Source organism: Diabrotica undecimpunctata, chromosome 9 (genome assembly GCF_040954645.1).
Source record: "Diabrotica undecimpunctata isolate CICGRU chromosome 9, icDiaUnde3, whole genome shotgun sequence".
In the NCBI taxonomy this organism is placed as follows: Eukaryota; Metazoa; Arthropoda; class Insecta; order Coleoptera; family Chrysomelidae; genus Diabrotica; species Diabrotica undecimpunctata.
This window is the reverse complement of record NC_092811.1, coordinates 81,082,623-81,096,780: the sequence shown is the minus strand read 5'-3', so window position 1 is coordinate 81,096,780 and position 14,158 is coordinate 81,082,623. Positions and strand designations below refer to the sequence as shown.

General features: G+C 34.2%; 1 protein-coding gene across 1 annotated transcript in view; it reads right to left on the bottom strand.

The window, feature by feature from the left end:
* Positions 1 to 10,968, bottom strand: part of LOC140449717 (gastric triacylglycerol lipase-like) — a 148,399-nt gene extending 137,431 nt beyond the window's left edge. Inside the window, exon 1 of the mRNA XM_072543037.1 lies at positions 10,834 to 10,968. Within this exon, the coding sequence (XP_072399138.1) occupies positions 10,834 to 10,929 (96 nt within the window). The 5' untranslated portion in view covers positions 10,930 to 10,968. The remainder of the gene's footprint in view (positions 1 to 10,833) is intronic.
* Between the last annotated feature and the right edge of the window lie 3,190 nt (positions 10,969 to 14,158).

Below are 14,158 nucleotides of genomic sequence, written 5' to 3'. Positions count from 1 at the left end.
ATGAACACTTAAAGTTAGGCAACCCATACTACGTCTCTGAAATTATTTTAATATAAATTGTTTATTATTTTAATATAAATAGTAATAAAAGTAACGACTGTTACATTCCCTTACTAGTCGGGAAAAAAAAATTTTAATCAAAATTTTTTTTTTGTTCCTAAAATTAAAAGTATCAATAACTAAGTGTACTGGCCTAACATTCCACGTTGATCCGTAAGTTTACACAAAAAAAAATAACCACGAACTAAAGATCACGGAAAAAAAAGAATGGTCATGGCGCCAAACACCGCAAACTCAGATGACTCGAAAGTCCAATCAAAATCTCAATCGACAATATGCTTAAAAGCCAAATATTAACTAAATATACCAACTAAATTCTTGCTGACAAATAAATGTCGAATTGGGCACTAAATCCAAAATTGAACTATCCATGGACATCAGATCTATAAGACTATGTATATCCAAGGACGAACAACCAGGCAAATGTATGAGCCAATTCAAACAATATCTCACCCGGAGATATACTAAACTAAGATCAAAGAAATCATAAACTAAATGGGTTAAGAATTGAACACTTAATCCAAAATTGAACTAACAATGGACACCAGATTCATAGTAATATATCCAGAGAAGAACAATCAGGAAGATTTATGGAGCAATTCTCACCAAACCAAATAACACAAATAGTAATCTAAATCGTAAACATACCAAAGTATATCTAAGACGTAATAACCAAAATAAATGTGAAATAGGACGCTTAATCCAAAGTCAGACTATCAATCGACACCAGATTCATAAAAGCATATCCAAAGAAGAACGACCAGGAAGATTTATGGACCCATTCACACCAATACTAAATCTCAAAACTAAATGAGGTCTACGTACACCCACATATGGTGATACGAACCTACATAACCAAATAAACCAAATAAGTGAGGAATCAGACACTGAATCCAAAATCGGACTATCGATGGACACCAGATTTATAAATAGAGCATATCCAAAGAAGAACGATCAGGAAAGGACCAATTCTCACTAATGCTAATAACTAAATTAGCTCTTACCCTCATCCGGTAATATGAGCCAATACCAACTAAGTAATTACAATAAAGCAAAATTTCCTAAAGTGTGAAGCAGCATTGTCACACTTATTCAGACTAAGTAATGTAATATGTAACTGAACTAAACCAAAGATAAAGATAAATACCTAAAGTCTAAAGTCTAAAATGGACTAAAGGAATTCAGAGGCTAAATAAATTTTGAGTGTGCTGGTATTCGCTGACTATAGCATGTGACTACAACAGATGTATGAGAATAACCAGACACCTATAAAATCCCAATAGAAATCCTAAGAAAATATAAGTGGTGGACTTTTCCTATAATACCATTACTAACGAAAGAAAAAAAAATATGTCGAGAACAAGCAACCAATTTTGAACAAAACTGTAGATTTATAACAAGTTCTCGCAGCATGGAATTATCCGGGAATAGTCCTAAATCTAAACAGCAATTTATGCCTAAGGAAAGAAGTGGGATTACACTAAGAGGACAACTCATTTGTCTAAACTCTTAAATAGTGAAAATGACTAACTTGACATGTGTAGGGATAGTTAAAGATAAAAAACATAACCTGAAGTAAGATAACTAATATGAACTAATTAAACTTCCCTATCAAGTTGTGAAAAGGTAACTGGAATATTTGGACAATCACACAAGAATGGTTAGGACATGTCGCGAGCATTTCCTGACCAGAAATATTATGAGGCATAAACATCTGCCTACTCTGCAATAAACACATATAGTACGAACCTAATTGAGCAGCAGTGATCAGTTGCTGAGCAACAATCTCGAACCCACGTATTCACTAAAGCTGAGTATTGACAGATTCATTGACAGAAAATTCAGAAGAATAAATAAGAAGAAATAAGAAGGACACCGGTCATCCTTACCTACTTCAAAATTCCAAACTAATTCCAGAACCATCCTGTATATGGAATCAGGACATAAATTATTGTAGAGTATTTAAGATTTTCGTGACAAGTGAAAATAAAGCAGACCAAAGATAAAAAAAAAATCACATCTTTCCAAATTGGCAAATATTGAACAAATATATCAAAACAAATACTAAGGAATCAAATATCAAAAATATAACACACAATATATGATCAAGTAGTGTAACAACATAGTTCCATAGTTCCTTATCAGTAATAGGATTAACTATAAGTATAAATCTAAATATGTAAATATATACTAAACAACCCTCATATCATAAGAGGTTAAAAGGAGTAATTCTCCTGGGAAAATTAGTACTTAAGAATATTAATTCATTATAAAGTGCATCATTTATAATACAAAAGAAAATGGATAAGTCATACATACTAATTATCTAATAAGTTATAGAAGTCATTAACCAATGCCAAAAGATACAAAAAATAGCGGTGTACCTACGTTATCTGGTGATTAAGAAAATCTTAGACTAAAATGCAAAATATAATCAAAATAAGCTAAAGACAAACAGAGAAAGAGATTAGCTTAAACGAAAGTGTTAAGTTAGTCTTCTTCTGAGGATGAAGAACTAACCTCGTCGATGGTGTTATCAGGCAGTAAATCCTTTACATGAAATTGACCAATTCGTTTGTTGGACGAATTGTCCCTTAATTCATATACCAAAGGAGATATTACCCTTACAACCGTACACGGAATGTATTTCTGGCAAAATTTTGCCGAAATAGCATCACCTTTACTTGATTTTACAAAGTTTCTCTTTAAAACTCTATCGCCAACAAAGAATCGCAAATCTCTCTTCCTCAAATTGTATTGACTTTTGTTCCGGAGGTAAGAAGTTTTTAACTTCTTCCTGATATCAGCAAAAATTGGAGGTAGAGTCTGAAGGTCATCTAGACGATGAAGTCTCTCGGATATTTGAGGGAGATTTGCGGAATTTTCAGAAATTAACCCAAAATAGTCACCAGATAAAGCAATGTTTCTGCCAAAATTCAAGTATGATGGGGAGCACTGTGTCACTTCATGGACAGAAGTCCTTATGGCTTGAGCTATGGAGTGAATATATTGATCCCAAGCTCTATGATCTGGGAAAGTGTATGATCTCAAGGCTGTGACAATACTTCGATTCACTCTCTCAGTATGGTTTGCTTGCGGATGGTACGCAGCATTATAAAAGATCTTCTGAACCTTGTATTTGGTTAGAAGGTCTTTAAAAGCCTTAGACACGAACTGTGGACCATTGTCACAGGAAACAATTTGGGGAACACCAAACAACAAAAAGACTTGTTCCTCCAAATATTTCACGATTGCTGGAGTTGTGGCCTGACGAAGAGGAAAAACTAAAGGAAATTTAGTGAAATAATCCACAACTACTAAACAATAGGTATTTCCTTTGTAGCTACGAGGATATTGTCCAATGAGATCCAACGAGATCATTTGCCAAGGAAAATCAATGTTCCTGAAGGAACCCATGAGTCCAGCTTGTGGTAAATTACTTGGTTTACAAGTAGCACAAACCAGGCACTTAGCAATATGTTTTTTTACAGATTTGCGCAAGCCGGGCCAATAATATAACTCTGCAATACGGTGATACGTTTTATAAAAGCCAAAATGACCAGCAGTAACCTCATCGTGAAACATATGCAAAATATTTTCCCGATTTGGCGTAGGTACGACTATTTTCCAGTCGGACATATTAGATAATGTCTCTACCGGACCTAAAATGTGTTTGTACAGCACATTGTTCTCTACCTTAAAATCAGGATACTTTTGTGGGTCTTGAGTAACCCTATCAATCATATTCTGATACCACGCGTCAGGAGTTAAAGAGGACAGATCTAAGACGTTAATGTCATGGACACGGGAAAGAGCATCTGCAACTACTACCCCGTTTGCCTTTCTATGGATAATCTTATAGGAATAGGCAGCCAGTTTACAGATCCATCGGGAAAGTCTCTGTGAAGGGTTTTTCATGCTATGAAGCCATACTAAAGAACTGTGGTCTGTAATGATAGTGAAATTACGACCTTCCAAATAATAACGAAATGCTTCTAACCCATGGATAATAGCTAAGAGTTCTTTCTCCGTAGTGGAATAGTTCTTCTGTGCCTTATTCAACTTCTTGCTTGTATAAGCGATGGGGTGTTCAGAGCCATCTTTCAACTGAAATAACACGCCACCAGAAGCAGTATTAGAGCAATCAGTCATTAAATAAAAATGCTCATTAAAATTAGGTGACATCATGACTGGAGCGCTCGTTAAAGCATCTTTAACGCGCCTAAAAGCTTCATCTGCCTCAGGAGTCCAAGTAATAGTTTGTCCCTTTTTCCTGTTCTTCAGAAGATCAGTAAGAGGTGACAACAAGGTAGAGTAAGATGGTACAAACCGACGATAATAACCACACATTCCCAATATCCTACGGACTTGGGTTGTGGTCTTAGGTATAGGAAAATTCTTAATGGCAACAATTTTATCAGGATCAGTCCTTAGACCCTGATTATCAACAACATAACCCAAAAACTTAAGACTAGGACGGCAAAACTGACACTTATCTAAATTAATCGTTAGATTAGCTTCCTTAAGGCGTAAAAACAACTTATCTAAAATTTCCATATGAAGGGAAAAATCAGGAGTAACAACTAAAATATCATCCAGATAATAGAAAACATAGGGCTCTAACTGAGGACCAATGACTAAATCCATCAGACGACACATTGTCTGGGGAGCAGAAACAAGACCAAAAGGCATAGTGACAAATTGAAATAGTCCTTTGCCACTGACGGCAAAGTCAGTATACTTCTTGCTCTCTTCACTCAATGGGATCTGTAAGAAGGCCTTAGACAAATCAATAGAAGAGATGTATTTGGCATTCTGAAGTTTGCTCAAAATCACATCTATTCTGGGGATAGGATAAGCATCCCGGTTAGTGGTAATACTGTTCAATTTCCGACCATCAAAGCAGATCCTAAAGGATCCATCCTTCTTTTTCGTTAACCATAAAGGGCTACAGTAAGACGAGGTAGAAGGTTCTATGATGTTTAACGAGAGCATCGAATCGACTTCTGTTTCTAAATCAGCCTGCCATGCTTGAGGTATGGGACACTGATAAAGTCTAAAAGGAGTGGGATTTCCCACCTCAATAGTGTGAGATATTAAAGACGTACGACCTAGTTTGTCTTTGGAAGAAAGAGTAGTAAATTTAGAGATCATGTTCTCTAATTGCCTTTGTTCAGAACTAGATAGACTAGAAAAATCATGAATAGCACTCAAAGTAGCTAAATTAAATTCAGAAATTGAAAACGAAAAATCAGAACAACTTAACGTGCTATTGAAAGCATTGAAAAAGTCCATGCCTAAAATTATAGAATTCTGTACAGAAGGAATAACATAAAATGTGATTTCTCTACATATATTTGCAACAGTGATTTCAGTTTGAAGTTTGCCTGTAATAGACTGAACTGTACCATCTGCAGTAGATACCTGCAAAGATGAAATGGGCATAATGGAAGAAGTTGCATTTTTCAAAAGATGTAACGAATGTGCACCTATCAATGAAATATTAGAGCCACTATCTAACAACGCTAAGCATGCTTGTCCTAAAATCTTAATTGGTAAATAAGGCCTATTATCATTAACCTTCCTAACTAGTAAAGAATTTAAATCTAAATCTAAAGTATTTGATTGGGTATAAATATTATATGGTACAACCATAGACATATCATCATCATCAACAAACCTAGAGGTTGATACTGATAATGGAACTATTTCACTACTGTAATCATTAGAATTGTGTTTAACGCTACTGGGTAAAGAAGAATTGGTAGTTGACCATCTGTGATCACTTAAAACAGGCGGATTCAACGTTTCATGATTAGTATTTAATTTCGGGACTGATTTTGTCTTGTGGTGTGCTTTGCTTTTTTGAAAGTTACCCCTTTCCCTTTCCGACTCGGAGATGGGTTTGGGTTGCTGGATGTGCTTGGACCAGCGGTCTCGTTTGAAGTTTGGGTTTGATTCCCTGATTGTATGGTGGACGGAGAAACGCTCAGGGGACGGACCTCCGACAATTCGTTTCCCGAACACTTAAAACAATTTCTCTTTAGAGTGTTTTCCCTACCACAACCATGGCAGAAAATACGAGTGCGAGGGCTCGAACATTCAACAAACGAATGACCAGACTGACGACAATTCCAGCAGAAGATAGAGCTTACAACTGACACATTACGTTCAGGGCCCTTATTTTGCCAAGAACGATGACTAAAAGAGTTTGGCTGAGAAGAAAAATTAGAAGAAGGTCGAGATGTGGATGAAGACTGAGAGGACCAGGATAACGCTTCCTCTAAACGTTTACACTTTACAGTAAGGTCATCAATAGTTTGGATGTCCATAAGAGCTAGCTGTTGATGATAAAAAGGTAACAGACATTTAGGAATAATTTTTATCTTAGCAGAATCTGATAAAGAAGTCTCCAAACGGCTACACATGCCCAAAATAGTGTTAATGAACATAGTGACAGATTCTCCAGGTTTCTGCTTATGGTTTTTGATTTGGTCCAATAGATCATCCTGGAATGAGTAAGGAAGAAAATCTGACTTCAACTTGTGTACCAGATCAGACCAACAAGAAAAATTACCTCTATTATTCATGAACCATGTAAAAGCTGTACCGGTGAACAGTTCAGCAGAAGCAGCAAACAAATCCTCTTCAGAGACACCTCTAGAAACACGAAGACATTCAACCCTCTCTATAAATGACATCACATCAGTGTGCTGTTTTTCACCAGAAAATGAAACACCCCATTTGTGTACTTGCACAGGTTTGGAGTACGAAAAGCTAGGAACTACATTGACTGGAGCATTAGGAGTAGATGTAACAATGTAATTAACTCTAGAATCAAGTTCACCCTCCAATGTAAGTATTCTCAGAGAAACAGTCTTTTTAAAAGATTCCTGCTCTTCAGTAGTGCAATGTAACAAATGTACGCGGCCAGAAATGTGAGCTAAACGAGAAGTTAGTCGCGCATACAAGTTATCTTGTACAGTTCCCCTGAAATCTCCTATTCTCGTCGACAAATCATCTAAGGTTTCGGATATTCCTTTCTGTTGGTCATCGAAAGGGATGTGTGTAGCAGAAATCTGAGTAAAACTCCTATTGTCCTGTTTCTGCTTTAAATCTCCACGCAAAAGCTTGCGTTTGTCTTCAACCTTTGCCGACTCTGCAGGCGTTATACCCCTAACATTCAATTCGTAATCCAATTCGTTTACCAAAAGATGCTCAACTTTGAAAGCACACATGATGAGAGGAAAAATATGGACAAAGTTATACCAAGATCAGAAATATGAAATACTAATTATTAATTATACCTAAGTTGCACAAAAAAAATGTGGACAAATTATTCGCAACACACCACCAAGATCAAAATAGCCAGCAAAAATAATATATGGGAAACATCTTGAGTCGAAGGATTCTTAATAGACAGAATAACTATCCATGGACTCAGAACATATTATCTACGTATAGTCTTGGGTTTCAGACAAAGGGTTTATAGACCCTCTCAATAGTTTTTAAACTTTGAGAAGAGCTCCATAAAAGCCAAATATTACCCTTTTCGAAGTGGGAAAGGTAACTCCGATACAAGGAAGGAAAAACAATAACTTCTTCTTAAAGTGCCTATCCGTTCCGGATGTTGGCGATCATCACGGCTATCTTTACTTTTTTTATTGCAGCGCGGAACAGTTCAGTGGTAGTCGTGTTATACCACTTTCGTAAATTTTGAAGCCAAAACTTTTTAGTTTTGACGGTCATGAGAATTTCACATTCTTTCCCCATTCTATGCAGGACCTCCACATTAGTAACTCTGTCAACCCAGGATATACGTAAGATGCGCCTATAACACCAAATATAAAAAAAAAAAAAAAAAAAAAAAAAAAAAAAAAACCCAGCAGTAACTCGCTCCAGCGAAATAGGGAAAACTTCCCCATATATGAAGGTTTAGGAAGAGAAATAACCTTCTTCACGTGGAACCAGCGCACTCGTAAGGACTACCGTCTAAGAGTGTGTTTGACCCACAGAAGAAGAAGGAAAGTCCACGGAACCAGAACCAGAAGACAACTCTTCATAGAGAGAAATAGACTAGAAATTTTTGGTTCCCTCCATTAGCAGACATGTAAAATAAGCAAAAAGACTGCTGGCTTATTAACTAAATACGGTAAAGTTTTATAAAACATAAAGCCATAAGACCAAGGTCGTGGATAATTCATAGTAATAGAGTAAATTGTATACTACTCGTAATCCCGGTACTCTGCACTGATAATAGTGTTACAGGTATTCCTACGGAAGTAGGATAATATAAGAAACTCGTGGCATGTTTAGCCTGATTTACGTGTGGCGAGGCTCTAGGTCAAGCATTATAAGCAATATACTTGCATATTGCCTAGGGAAAGGATTACAGCTCATTATAGGGATGTGACGCTAACGCACACTACACCATATGGGGCAGCACAAACATTAAAGCAATGGTTGAGTCCATTTTAAATTTCTTCCGATCTGAAGATTTAATTATATCTAATAAAGGAACAAACTAACTTTTATCACTAGAGCACACAAAGAAGTGCTAAATTGAACACTCTACACAAGCAGGATAAGTAATATCATTACCATATTGGCATGTGTTTGATAAACCCTTATGTTGGGATCACGGACCTAAATATATTTCCATCAGAAATTTAATACAAAAATTCTAAAGATACAAACTGGGTAGGATATATAGATTCCCTCAGCAGAATTCTCGATGAAATTATGAACTTGATTAAATTACCTAGAGGTCATGAATTTGGCAGCAGAAACGGTAAGCGAAGCTATTATAGTGACTTACCATGAAAACTGTCTCTTCAAAGCCAGTTCAGCATGTAGGATCGTACTGGAATATAGCAAAAGGTTAAAGTCATATACTTGCCTAAGGTAGGTAAAGTTTCAGACCTAACATCAAATTCATATAAACCAATAAGCCTATTGTCGTATATTGTATACTGGATAGATACTTGAGAGAAGAAATGCTAAAAGATAATCCTAAGCAATCGTCAATATGGACATCAACCTGGTAAAATTAAGTGCTCCGTATAGGATGATTTAAATAGGCTTATCTAAAAGTCAATAGAGAACAACGAGATAGCAATGACCGCTATTTTCAATACTTTACTCAAGGGGAATTTAATATTGTTACCACCAACTCTTTAATAAAAGTAATGAGCAGACAAGACACACCTTTTGTAATTTTCAGATAGATAAGGGCAACCCTGGAAATCTGGATAGTAATATACACTCTAAGTAAAGCAACAGGTTTTAATTGTCGTCAGAGACAAATATTCACCTAGGTTGTAAGTGGGAAAATGCAAGATGCCCTAAACGTAATTTATAGCTGGCTAAAAAAAGAGAGACTGACAGTCAATGCACAGAAAACACAAATCATCAACTTTACAAAAAATACAGCTTTCAAAGACCTAAAACCATCGGTGCTGGGAGAAACAGAGAAACAGAGACTCTATTTGCCAAAGAAATGAAATACCTATGGGTATACTTAGATCATAGGCTTACATGAAATACTTAGATACTGAAAACCACACAGAAAGCTGCTATATCCTTAGGTAGATGTAGAATAACGTGCAGTAAGAATTTAGGGCTTAACCCCAAAATTTAGTATGGTTATATACAAGCATTATTAGCGCAATGATAACCTGTGGGTATGTGACGTGATGGAAAAAGACGTAGCTTGTGGGTGCATTAAGGCTGCTAAGTAATATACAAAGGCTGGAATGCCTGTATATTACGGGGGCCATAAAATCAACTTATATAGCGGCGTTGGAAGACCTGCTGAATCTACCACCACTTCACATACTTTACTTTCACTTTATACAGGGCAAAGCCAGATTTATGATGCACAAACTAATACATAGTCAGCAACACATAAGCCAGGCACATAATGCGAATAAGAGTAAGCTTATCGAAGAGCGAAAAGCAGATATCGTATTGAGGACCCATCGATGCAACGGCTACGAGATATAGCTCTGACAATAAATTCAAAATAATTATGCAAGGCAGTGAAGACTGGAAGGAGCTCTACCCACATACGTGAAAGTCACCTCGTACACTAATGGCTCAAAAACTAATAGGGACAAATCAAGGGATACATTTTCGTTCTAAGGTCAAGTCGATCTAAGAATGTAACATTTTCCAGGCGGAAATCACGGGAATCCATTACTGCGTAAAAGCGTGTGACAAATAAAAGAGTGACAAATAAAAGAATGATTAATAGAATAAATGAAATGAAAATTATGTTTTGAAGAAGCTGCAGACTAACACTAATGGACAGTAAAGTGAAAAAATGAACAAACTAGAGAACTAATGAATGTGAAGAGGATACTAAATGACGGAATATAAAAACGGTAATTACTCTTTTAAGGGCATATGTGAAGGATCTACGAGACAAGAATACCTGGAAAAAAGAAAGAGGAGGTCGTAGATTTCAGTGGAATGAACAAATAAAAACAGCAATGCAAAAAGAGACCTCACTAAAGAAGATATACACGACAAGAAGAAATGGCAATGAAAAAAAAATGAAAATATAAATTATTTTTTTAACGAAATTCCATAATTTTTTAATAATATTTTGTCTCATTTTTATTGATGAGCGACACTTAGTTTTATCGGTCGATCTATGAGTATAATGGCTGATGAAACAATACTGACTAGAAATTGATAAACAAATGAATAGCGAGATAGGAAACAATATAGAAAGAGTTTAAAAAATAAATAAAAAATAACAATACTTACAAAATTTAGATCGGCATAAGGATACGCTTTTAGTTTCCAAGACGTAACTGTTGTTAGTAGAAGTGATATCCATATTGCTATATATAATGTCATCATATGGTACTAGAAAAATATTCTGCAATAAAAAATAAAAACCTTTTTTTAGGAAAGTTTTAATATTTCAAGGCGCACTTATATTATTGACTAATAATTGGTTTATTCGCAAGCATTGGTTATTTTTTATGTTTTACACGATTTATTCGTTAAAACATTGTATCAGTCAGTTATGAAACAACGTTTTTTCATTAAACTTGATTGTAATTTAACAGTACAGGGCGTCATCAGATAAACTTAATCATATATGTGCTTGACATTATTGGCTTCGGAGGCTATGTTTATTTTCTATCTTACTTTTATTGAAATAATTTAGGTAAATTTAAATTATATTTTGTCTACAATGCACTTTAAAGAGTGTTTCGTGAATATCCTTTAGTATTTTAATTTCTTGGTTCTGATATTGATATGAGTTATTAAATTTTCGTAAGCTTTTTACTATTTTTATTTATTACTCTTATTTTTTTCTATATTACTATTATCATTAGTATAATAATTTAATTTTCCTTATTTATTTAATTATTTTTAAACGTTGGTAAACAAAACACATATTATTATAAATTTTTTGATAGATATTCTAATATCCTATTTTTAACATTGTAATAAGATTATTTATATATGCCATAAAAAGGTTGAAACCATGTTGTTTTTATTGCACCGACTACTATAATTAAGGTAAATGTACACCATGATACTATAACAACAAGATATGCTCACTTACCGTTCTAATTTTAATCGACTTTGCGCATGACGTCATAGCAAGACAAAGCCAGGAGACTTGTATGTATTATATTTTAACGATGCATCATATGGCAACGTTGTTCCATTACTGTAATGAACAACTTCGAAACTTAAACTGTTAACGGTAAGTATACCTCGATGCCATATCTTGCAGTAAGAAGTCATAATTAGTTACTTTCTGTGAAAAAGTGTTTTGAAAATTAATAAGTAATTTGTAAAATTAATTAAAGAAATATATGAATCTAAGATTTGATTGTGTGTATCACAAACAAAATAAATATTGCTACAAAACATAAATTAAATATAAAAGGCCTGCAAAATGTAAAGAATTTGACCATAAAGGAAAAGCGGGTCATACTTAAGACTTTATGAATATCATTTAAGACATTTATTTTACAATCTTTGTGATTTTTCTTTTGCGGATATTGTAATTATCTTTAATATTTTGATTTAGAATTCGTATTTTAAAATACATTTTACATCTAAAAAAGAGTAATTTTACATCTTCGCTAACATTTTCATATTTTGCAGCTTCTATTAAGTTTAAATATTTTTTTGTTATTTTTAATGTGTCGACATTATAACTAAGAAAAATATGTTCACTACATACTACATACATCCAAAGTAACTTTTTTTAAAGACCTATCAAAAATAAAGTATTACTTCAAGTTCTATTAAAATGGCCATTAGTATATATTATTATCTATAGAAACATTTATTATTGTCGATAGAAACATTTGCTCTGCTGTTAAAGTGTATCTAAAACCAAAATACTTACATATTTTTTAATATATTTTTTTTTCCATTCTTCTTTTGCGTCTATTTTCAGGCGATGTTTTAGCCCTTGGAGATTTTATTAAATGAACTGAATGTTTTCACCACAAAATTTATATAACAATATATTATACAAAGTCTTTACTACATCAATGAATAAATAAAAATATCATTCACTACGTTTTGAAATACACAGGATAGCAAACTCGATTAACACAATAATATATTATAATTAACATTTATGAGCATTTAACTTGCCGTCATTAAAGTGGTCTCGGGCTTACGTCACAAGAACATGCGCGTTGACTTATCTTGTTTTGTTATAGTATCATGAATGTACACTGTAGATCAAAATCTAATTAGATTGTAGAGACGTTGCTAATTTGCGCACACACCGATTTTGGACGGTCGATTTTTTACCGGCCGTCAAAATTCCAATAGTGAACCATTATGTGAGAACCGGACATTGCATACAGTCCGACCGCTGATCGGTACCGGTAAAATGCCGGTGAGCGACCGTCCACTGCCACTGTATCGCCGGCACGACCGGGACGTATTGGCGCACGTGACTATAATAAATACAATATTGCACACACATCGATTTTTTATCTTCCAATTCGACTGATCGGTGAAATTTTAGGTACATTTTAATTTTAGTTTTGGTAGTGCTTGGTATATAATTACCATTGCGGAATGACTGTGGAAGATTTCCTGTTAAACTGTGGATGGCATCTTGGGTTTATATATGTTTTATAATATTTATTACATTAAGAAAATCAATAAAAAGTGTCAGGTCTATATTTTATTGAGAGAAAGCATTGAATTATTCTATATTGATTTATTACTTACCTTAATGTTAGAGCAAGCCTTTCTCGTGAATGAATACCACCACCACCACTTGCGTTTAATCCTACGGCGCTTAATATGAAGATACAAATACAGTCCATCTAATTTACTTACCGTTGCACGTCATTATCATTGACAGAGAGCGAAGTTGACTAGGTTGCCAAAGTATAAAAAAATCCTGAATCCATTTTAAATCAAATATTAATAATATACACTTTATGATATCTATAAAAGTATACTTACTTCGTGCATACATACTGTAAATCGTATTACGAATTTAGATTGTATTTAGTAAATTAGTATTGGTAACTTTCTTAGGTCTGGTACGTTTTTTGGGCCGTGATAGAAGTGTATTAGTTTCTACGGCCTGAGAAATAGAACTCACAGTTGAAATATGTAAATTTAAAGCTGCAGCTACACGCTAAAACAATAATGTATATTTTAAACATATTTAATAATATACAAAACATACATTTACGTACTTCTCTAACAGCAGTCAAGGGTAGAATGGGGCCGTTATTATCACGTTCCTGTTCAAAATATTGAACCAAAGAAGCTACCATCTCTTTACAACGACTAAATTCTAACATGACATTTTTAAAATAAAACACACTAATTTTGTTCTAAAAAGAACAGATTTTATTAAATACGTAAAAATACAAAACAAGAGGTATTTACTTTAAAACTCAAAACAATCAAGTAGAAAAAATGTCAACACCGTAACTGTCAAATAAGTGTTACCAATGTATGCCTAAATATCATATTCGTTCGATTACAGTTACGGTGTGTTCCGAACATATATTCTTCATAAAAATGCTTTATAATGCATTTATACAAATTAAATGAAATATATTATTGTGTATTTCTTTAA